This window comes from Scyliorhinus canicula, chromosome 13 (genome assembly GCF_902713615.1).
Source record: "Scyliorhinus canicula chromosome 13, sScyCan1.1, whole genome shotgun sequence".
Classification (NCBI taxonomy): domain Eukaryota; kingdom Metazoa; phylum Chordata; class Chondrichthyes; order Carcharhiniformes; family Scyliorhinidae; genus Scyliorhinus; species Scyliorhinus canicula.
Window position 1 is genome coordinate 18,024,280 of NC_052158.1, and position 9,358 is coordinate 18,033,637.

Sequence of the window (9,358 nt, forward strand, 5' to 3'; positions counted from 1 at the left end):
GAGAAAGGCTCCAGACACAATAAAGGGGTCAGTTTGATTTAATTCCAAAGTTCCTGACACTGAGCGTGTCACTGATCACGTGAAGTGAAATCCAGGAAGTGCAGAGCTGAACAGGAATTGACAGTGAAAGAGCGGGAACAGGGAAGGAGAGAGAGACTCTGGGCACTGAGATGGCATCTCCAGATCTCACACAGGAACTAACCTGTCCCATCTGTCTGGAGATATTCACCCACCCGGTGTTTCTGGAATGTGGACATCATTTCTGCAGCTCCTGCATCTCCCAGAGTTGGCAGAAGGTCCCGGGAGATGTTTCCTGCCCCCAGTGTCGACAGGTCTTCACCCAGAGGAACGTCAGGCCCGCTCGGACCCTCATTAACATCGTGGAGAAGTTCAGAGAGGTGAAGGTGACACAGCCACAGGAGGAGTTTTACTGTCAGGAACACGAGGAGAAGCTGAAACTCTTCTGCGAAGATGAACACAAAGCGATCTGTGTGGTGTGTGGGATGTCCAGAGCTCATAAGACGCACAGTGTGATCCCAATAAAGGAGGCAGCCCAGATATACAAGGTACTGGATCACTGCTCCTGGCACAGGTAGATGGGGAAGAGGGACAGGGTGTAAGTCACAGAGGGAGAGAGTGTTTGTAGAATGTGGGGAGGGGAAGAGAGGGCGGGAGAGACAGGGATAGGGAAGGGGAGAGGGATGTTGAAAGAGGAGAGGGTTGGAGCGAGTAGAGGATTGATTGAGGAGGGGAATTAACCTGGAGGAGGATAATTGTAATAAATAGAATTAACCCACAGCTTCTACTTTGTTTATTGAGTGTAATCAATCCTGAGAATATCTCCTTATCTACCTCACTGGCCTCACTCTATTTAAAAACAGCAAACTCTGCCAGAAGGTGACAATGATTGTTTCCTTTGACAAATCCATTTGTGTCCTTTCTGTCTCAGAACAAGTTAGAAACATCATTGGAAACTCTGCAGAAGCAAATGGACCTCAGTCTTCACAGTAAAAGAGAACGAGAGGATGAGATTTTCCACATGAAGGTAGGAGAGTGTCCTTTAGGCTTTGTGTAAACTTCCCTGTGTTTGTTATTGAGAGTGAGTGAGCTCCTCACACAGTCAGAGAGAGTTTTACTGAATAAAATCCAAAGTACACTGCGGGCTGCTCCCTGAACTGCAATATAAGGGACCGTCTGTAAATTGCAGATTATTATAACAATGTTTAACTGTATTATTTTCTCTCTCAAGCCAATCCCATCGATTGATGAAATAAATCATGTCTGTAACTCACTCCCGGGGATCCATTATTCTATATATGAACCATCGATTAGAATCCCCTCGATTAGATTCCAGTCTGTAACTCACTCCCAGGAATCCATTATTCTATATATAAACCATCTCAACCCCTCGATTAGATTCCAGTCTGTAACTCACTCCCAGGAATCCATTATTCTATATATAAACCATCTCAACCCCTCGATTAGATTCCAGTCTGTAACTCACTCCCAGGTATCCATTATTCTATATATAAACCATCTCAACCCCTCGATACGATTCCAGTCTGTAACTCACTCCCAGGTATCCATTATTCTATATATAAACCATCTGAACCCCTCGATTAGATTCCAGTCTGTAACTCACTCCCAGGTATCCATTATTCTATATATAAACCATATGAATCCCTCGATTCGATTCCAGTCTGTAACTCACTCCCAGGTATCCATTATTCTATATATAAACCATCTCAACCCCTCGATTCGATTCCAGTCTGTAACTCACTCCCAGGTATCCATTATTCTATATAAAAACCATCTATACCCCTCGATTAGATTCCAGTCTGTAACTCACTCCCAGGTATCCATTATTCTATTTTTAAACCATCTCAACTCCTCGATTCGATTCCAGTCTGTAACTCACTCCCAGGTATCCATTATTCTATATATAAACCATCTGAACCCCTCGATTAGATTCCAGTCTGTAACTCACTCCCAGATATCCATTATTCTATATATAAACCATCTGAACCCCTCGATTAGATTCCAGTCTGTAACTCACTCCCAGGTATACATTATTCTATATATAAACCATCTCAACCCCTCGATTCGATTCCAGTCTGTAACTCACTCCCAGGTATACATTATTCTATATATAAACCATCTCAACCCCTCGATTCGATTCCAGTCTGTAACTCACTCCCAGGTATCCATTATTCTATATAAAAACCATCTATACCCCTCGATTAGATTCCAGTCTGTAACTCACTCCCAGGTATCCATTATTCTATATATAAACCATCTGAACCCCTCGATTCGATTCCAGTCTGTAACTCACTCCCAGGTATCCATTATTCTATATATAAACCATCTCAACCCCTCGATTCGATTCCAGTCTGTAACTCACTCCCAGGTATCCATTATTCTATATATAACCCATCTATACCCCTCGATTAGATTCCAGTCTGTAACTCACTCCCAGGTATCCATTATTCTATATATAAACCATCTATACCCCTCGATTAGATTCCAGTGTGCAACTCACTCCCAGGTATCCATTATTCTATATATAATCCATCTGAACTTCTCGATTAGATTCCAGTCTGTAACTCACCCCCAGGCATCCATTATTCTATATATAAACCATCTGCATTCCGCGATTAGATTCCACTCAGTGACTCAGTCCTTGATGCCTATTATTTAATAATAAACTATTGGAATCACTATATCATGTTTGTAACTCAGTCCCACATAGCTAAAGTTCCATCAAACTGTTCAGCAGACAGTGGGCTGATATTGTTTGTTATCCTTGCTGGATATAAATTTTTATCCCTATATCCCAGTGGACAGAGACCATGGAGACTGGGATTATAAACGTTGTTTATTCCGTTCTGTCTTCAATCTGCTCCAGGCTGAAGTTGACAGACTGAGAAATGAAATCAACAGTGAATTTGAAAAGATGCACAAGTTCCTGTTTGAGAAGGAGGAGCTGATGAAAGCAGAGTTGGAGAGAAAAAGCAATAAAATATTCGAGGAAATGGAGAACAATTTAACCAAAACCATGGATAAAATGTCTTCTCTTGAAGCAGCAATAAGAGATCTTAAATCGAGGCTGGAGGTACAACTGGCCCCAGAGTTCCTCAAGGTACAAAATCTCTTTGTCTTGTCCAGTGAAACATTCCAGAGACTGAGGGCAGGGACTCTGACCTTTCACCTCTTGGTTTGGATTAGGCCTCAGTCTGATTGGTTGGATGAGTGTCTCTTTGTGCTGTCAGTAAGGGTCCAATGGGAAATGAGGTGAGATAATCTCAGTGTGATTCCTATACACAGCGTAACCACGGCGCTGATTGATGATTGGACTCAGAGAGAGCTGGGCTGGGAACTGGAGATGTTTACACTGCTGCAGATGGAGTTCTACTGAGATCTGCTGAGGATGGGTTAAAGTGCATTATTGCAGGGGAGATGGAGCTATTGTTAGAGAGATAAGAATGGGAGCGGGTGAGGGTAGAACACCCAGCTGGACAACAGTGGAGAGGAGATGGAGGAGGATGGCGTGATTGACCGTGTCAAAGGCTGCAGGCAGACCGAGAATAATGAGGAGGGAAAGTTTGTAAGGATGGGTTTTTTGGGGAGAGGGGTGAAGATGTAGATTTAAATGAGAGAGAGAGAGACAACACCTGAAGAGATCCCAGCTAACATGGGGGCCAGGAGCGGAGGTTGGGAGATCAGTAGTTTTGGGAATAGGATGGAGGGGACAGGAAGTGGGTCTTATGGACAAGATGAGCTCCAAGAGGGAATGAAAGGAAAAAGTAAAAGTTATTTTCTAACTGAAATCTTGGTCTCTCAATTTATACTCGAGATTTACAACAAGAATTCTTTAATCTGATTCGATCATTTCTATTCTGTTCCTTTCCCCTCAGGATATTCAAGACCTGTTGATGAGGTAAGCAGATATAAAGAAACAGTTTTGTGATGTGATCACTGCTGTCTCTCTAACACACACTGATTTCCAGTCCTGTTTTTACAGGAGTCAGATGGAGTTTCACAAGCCTGGAACTGTCTCCACTCAGTTACCTGTGGCTATCGCTGGTGAACCATTCAAATACATCAAAGTGTGGAGGGAAATGAGAGCAGTGATTTCACCAGGTATCATTCTCTGTATATTACTGTCTCCCTGCTGTTATCCACGTGATTAATGAGGTTAGACACACTGATGAAATGATCAGAAGATCAGAAGGAATAAGAACAGGAGTGGTCCAGCCCAGTGAACCGGCTCTTATTTTTGATCAGATCATGTCTGATCTAATTGGGGCCTTTGCTCCACTTTCCTGCCTGTCCCAGATGACCCTTAACCCCTTGTTGATGAACAATCTATGGAACTTGGTCATGAATCAATGACCCAGCCTCTGCTGCTCTCTGTGGTACAGAATTCCAAAGACTAATATCCCTCTCCGAGAAGGAATTCCTCCTCATCTCTGTCTTCAATAGAGGCCCCTTCATTTGATGCTGTGTCACCTACACCTCGATTGGCCCAGAGATCAATCGTCCTCCCAACATCTACCCTGGTGAAGGAATCCCCTCAGAATGTTATGTTTCAATAAGATAACCTCTTATTCTTCTAAACTCCAGTGAGTACAGACCCAACCAGCTCAACCTTTCCTCATAAGTCAATCCCTTCATCCCAGGAATCAGCCCAGTGAACCTTCTCTGAACTCTGTCCAATGAGAGTGTCTCCCTCCTGATGTAAGGAGATCAGATCTGAACACAGTACTCAAGCTGCAGTCTCACCAATCCCCTGTAAAGTTGGAGCAAGTCTTCCCTACTTTACACTCCATCCCTTTTCCAATAAAGGCCAACATTCCATTTGCTTTCCTCATTCCTTGCTGTACCTGGACACTAACTTTTAGTGATTGATGTACAAGGTCCCCCAGATCCCTCTGTACTGCAGCATTCTGCTGTCTCTTTCTATTGAAATAATTTGCTGCTTTTCTATTCTTCCTGCCAAGGTGGACAACCTCCCATTTTCCCACATTATACTCCATCTGCTAAATCTTTGTCCACTCACTTAACCGGTCTATATCCCTCCGCAGACACTTTGTATCCTCCTCACAACTTCCCAACCTCGCTTTGTGGCATCAGAACATTTGGCTCCAGCATATTCAGTTTCTTCATCCAATCAGGAATATTGATCATAAAAAGTTGTATCCCCATCACTGATCAGTAATCTCGGGAATTTGCAAAGATTACAACCAATGAATCCACTTTCTCTCCCGCCCCTCCTTTAAAATCCTGGGATGCAGGACATCAGGTCCAGGGGACAAGTTGCCTTTAATCCTGTTAGTTTTGCAGATATTTTTTCTCTGGTGATCATGATTGTTCACAATTTATCCCTCCTGCTTTTCCCCAACACTGGATGACCCCATGTGTTGTTCTGTGTATGTTGTTGGGTATTTTTCTTTCCCCAGGTAATAGGAAAACATTTATTTAACGATATTTTGACATTTCTGAGGGACTTTGCCAGACCTCAGCACTGAGCACTGATTGGTCCCCACATGCCCCGTTGCTATGACTGATACTCTTCCCCTCACTCCGTACACCAGTTACCATGACTACATTATATCCCCTTCTGTGGCCAAGGACAGGAACTCCCAACTTAGGCAGACATCACCTTCTGTCTCTCCCTCAGCACTTTGCCTTGCTGTGAATGGAATTCAGTTCAGAGAAGTGTGTGGTTAATGTATTGGGAGGGGGAAGATATGACAAGGGAATAGCCAATAAGTGGTAAGATAGTGAGAGGTGTGGAGGAACAGAGGGAGATTTGAATTTATGTCCACAGATTCAGGACAGGTGGATAAGGTGGTGAAGATAACACACCGGATATTTTCCTGGACTGACCACGGAATAGAAAATAAGCGCTGGGAGCTAATGTCGGAACTTTAGAAAACACGTTAGTCCACAGCTAGAGCACTTTGTATCTTTCCGGTCAGTGTGTTGGAGAGGTTACCGAGGAGATTAATGAGGGTGTTGGCTGGTTCAGAGAACTTGAGTTCTGAGTTATGATTGGATGGATTGGGATTGTTTTCATTGGATCAGAGGAGACTGAGGGGAGATTTAATTGAGGTGTATAAAATTAGGAGTGTCCAGATAGAGTGGAAAGGAAATCCCGAGTCCCATTGCCTCGGGGTCCCTGATCAGAGAGAATAGATACAGGGTAAGAGGGAGGAGGGTTAAAGAGAATATTTTCACTCAGAATGTGGTCTGAATCTGGAACTCACAGCCTGAAAGGGTGTTGGAGGCAGAAACCCTGGTAACATTTATAAAGTAATCAGATCTGCACTGAAAGTGCCGTAACCGACTGAGTTACGGAGCAGAAACTGGAAACCGGGATTGGGCTGGAGAATTATTTTTCAGCCGAATCTCACAGGTTGGTCTGAAATTGCCTCTTTCTATGAATCCCAGACTGTTTACAAACTGAGAGGTGACCATTCGGCCCATTGTGTTCCTGCTAGCTCACTGCAAGACCAACTCACCCAGGGCCATTCCTTCACCTTTTTCTCTGTCGCTCTGCAGATTTAAGTTCTTCAGTTAATGATTCAATTCCATATGAAAGCTGTGATTGAATCTGATTCCAATACAGTGCATTCCTGATCCTAAACACTCGCTGTGTGAATAGGTTTTCCCTCACGCTAATGAGGCTTCTTTTGTCAATCAGTTTAAATTCTGTGTCCTCTGGTTCTCTTCTCTCAGGGGAACCACCTCAGCTTCTCCAAACTGTGTCCGTAACTGAATTTCCTCCTCCCAGGAATCATTGTGGTGAATGTTTCCTGCACTCTCTCTAATGCCCTCACATCCTCCCTCAGAGCGTGTTCCCAGATCAGAATTGAGGGTTAACCAGTGTTTATACAGATATAACTTTGTCACTCTATTCTGTGTTAATAAAGCCTAAGATGCTGCATTCTTTATTAGCCACTCTCTCTCTCCTTGTCCTGTCACCGCTAATTGTGAAATGATATCCTGTGCATCAAGATTTGGGTCATTAATTTACATCAGGAAAGTCAGAACCCTTTGAATACCAATGTATATCTATCTTCAGTCTGAACAAGCAACAACTGTCATTCACCCCGTTTCATATCCATGTTGCTACTGTCCTCGTTATTCTGTATATTTTCTATGTTTCTGCCTGTTAGGGTGACTGTTCCCCTGTTGCCACGGAGACTAGGGAACATACGAGGAGGTTAAAGAGCAAAACCGTGTATTGAGATATTGAAGTTATTTCTCTGTCATTCAGATGTCAATTTTCCACCGGGATCACTCCTTCCAGCTCTACAGCCCCCTTGTCCTGGCTGAGATCTCAGAGGGGGGTGTAGGGCTGGAGGAGGAGAGCCCACCCACTTGTCCTGACTGAGATCTCAGAGGGGGGTGTAGGGCTGGAGGAGGAGAGCCCACCCACTTGTCCTGACTGAGATCTCAGAGGGGGGTAGGGCTGGAGGAGGAGAGCCCACCCCCTTGTCCTGACTGAGATCTCAGAGGGGGGTAGGGCTGGAGGAGGAGAGCCCACCCCCTTGTCCTGACTGAGATCTCAGAGGGGGGTGTAGGGCTGGAGGAGGAGAGCCCACCCACTTGTCCTGGCTGAGATCTCGGAGGGGGGTGTAGGGCTGGAGGAGGAGAGCCCACCCCCTTGTCCTGGCTGAGATCTCGGAGGGGGGTGTAGGGCTGGAGGAGGAGAGCCCACCCCCTTGTCCTGGCTGAGATCTCGTAGGGGGTTGTTGGGCTGGAGGAGGTGACAGAGATAGGGGGCGTGATTTTCGGCTCCCCACGCCGGGTGGGAGAATCGCGGGAGGGCCGGGCGACTAATTTCACGCCCCCCCCCCCCCCGCGATTCTCCCACCCACCCGCTCGGAAGAATCGCAGTTCGCCGTTTTTCACGGCAACCGGCGATTCTCCGACCCGGATGGGCCGAGCACCCGGCCGTTCGGGACCATTTCACGACGGCGGCAACCACACCTGGTCGCTGCCATCGTGAAAACGCCATAAGATGCCCGTTTGAAACTTGGCCGAGTTCACGACGGCCTTCACGATTTTTCCCGGGAGCGGAGAATCTCGTCCAGGGTGTGGGCAGTGAGAATTCAAAGTTCGAGTCATGTCTGGGTTCAAAGCTGATGAGGATCAGTGAGCACTGTGGGGGCTGAAATTATCAACAGGTGACAACCAGTGTCAGTATCCAGTAGATTGAGTTCAGGGCGGTGACTGACTTCCTACAACTTGTCTTAACCGAGGTCCTGGACTGGAGAGAGATCTTTATTCTCAGTGAATTGATGCTGATCTGCGCTGGGTGAATGGAGCTGAGGGAATGGGGAGGAATTTCTTCAGACACTCTGTCCCTGAGCTTCCACAGTTCCTGGGCTGAGGAAAGTGGTGATGTCCCATCACCGTCTGTACACGTCCCGTCATTCACTCCTATTTTTCTCACAGTAACAGCTTCCCAATCATGTTCTCTTCCAGTTCCAGCATCTCTCACCCTGGACCCAGTGACAGCAAACAACCTACTCATCATTTCCCAGGATCTGACTAGTGTGAGGGACGGAAATGAGGAGCAAGCTCGACCTGATCATCCGGGAAGATTTGATAAACGCTTCTATGTGTTGAGTTCCCAGAGTTTCACGTCAGGGAGACACTACTGGGAGGTGGGCCTTGGAAACAAACCTCGCTGGATTGTGGGTGTCTGCAGAGAGTCTGTCAACAGGAAAGAACTAATCATTCCTTCACCTGAGAATGGATTCTGGGTCATCGCCCGGCTTCCTGACTGCAAATCATTGAAAATCCCGGATGCCATCTCGCAGCTGAAAGTGAAACCCCGGAAGTTGGGAATTTACCTGGATTATGAGGGAGGACAGGTATCATTTTACGATGCTGAGGACATGTCTCACCTGTACACCTTCACTGACACATTCACTGAGAAACTCTACCCCATCTTTAGTCCCTGTTATAATATCTTTGGTAAAAACCCTGACCCACTCACACTGCTCTCTGGGTAACGCAGTGGGACACGTTTTGGGAGGTCGGAGTTTTAGTAAGAAGCCTGATTCACTGTCTGAACAGCTCATGTTGTCCTGATTCTCTGCTGTGTGCTGTCAGGGGGTGAGTGTGTTTCTGTATTGTTTATTCTGTAAATTTAACTCAGATTCTCCACCCATCCCACTGTCCCGATCTCAATCTAATGGGACCCATAAACACTGGGCTGGTATAGAATGAAGCAAAATCTCCTGAATTGATGTAACTGTGCCCAGCTCTCGAACAATTCATTGTGAATCTTTATTTTGTTTCCTCCCTTGAATAAATATTTTATTTGAAGACGGGACTGACA

At 45.6% G+C, this 9,358-nt stretch overlaps 1 protein-coding gene across 1 annotated transcript; it reads left to right on the plus strand.

Moving 5' to 3' along the window:
• LOC119976333 (zinc-binding protein A33-like) lies at positions 1-9,358 on the plus strand. Its single transcript, XM_038816795.1, has 6 exons — positions 1-566; positions 950-1,045; positions 2,906-3,139; positions 3,915-3,937; positions 4,022-4,140; positions 8,497-9,358. Exons 1-6 carry the CDS (start codon positions 171-173, stop codon positions 9,027-9,029), a joined length of 1,401 nt encoding a protein of 466 aa, XP_038672723.1. The 5' UTR covers positions 1-170; the 3' UTR covers positions 9,030-9,358.

Excerpts from the sequence above, each read along its gene's own strand:
- LOC119976333 (XM_038816795.1), top strand. The coding sequence starts at position 171 with ATGGCATCTCCAGATCTCACACAGGAACTAACCTGTCCCATCTGTCTG. Across the intron at positions 567-949 it reads AGGCAGCCCAGATATACAAG|AACAAGTTAGAAACATCATT; the intron begins GTACTGGATCAC and ends TTTCTGTCTCAG. Across the intron at positions 1,046-2,905 it reads ATGAGATTTTCCACATGAAG|GCTGAAGTTGACAGACTGAG; the intron begins GTAGGAGAGTGT and ends AATCTGCTCCAG.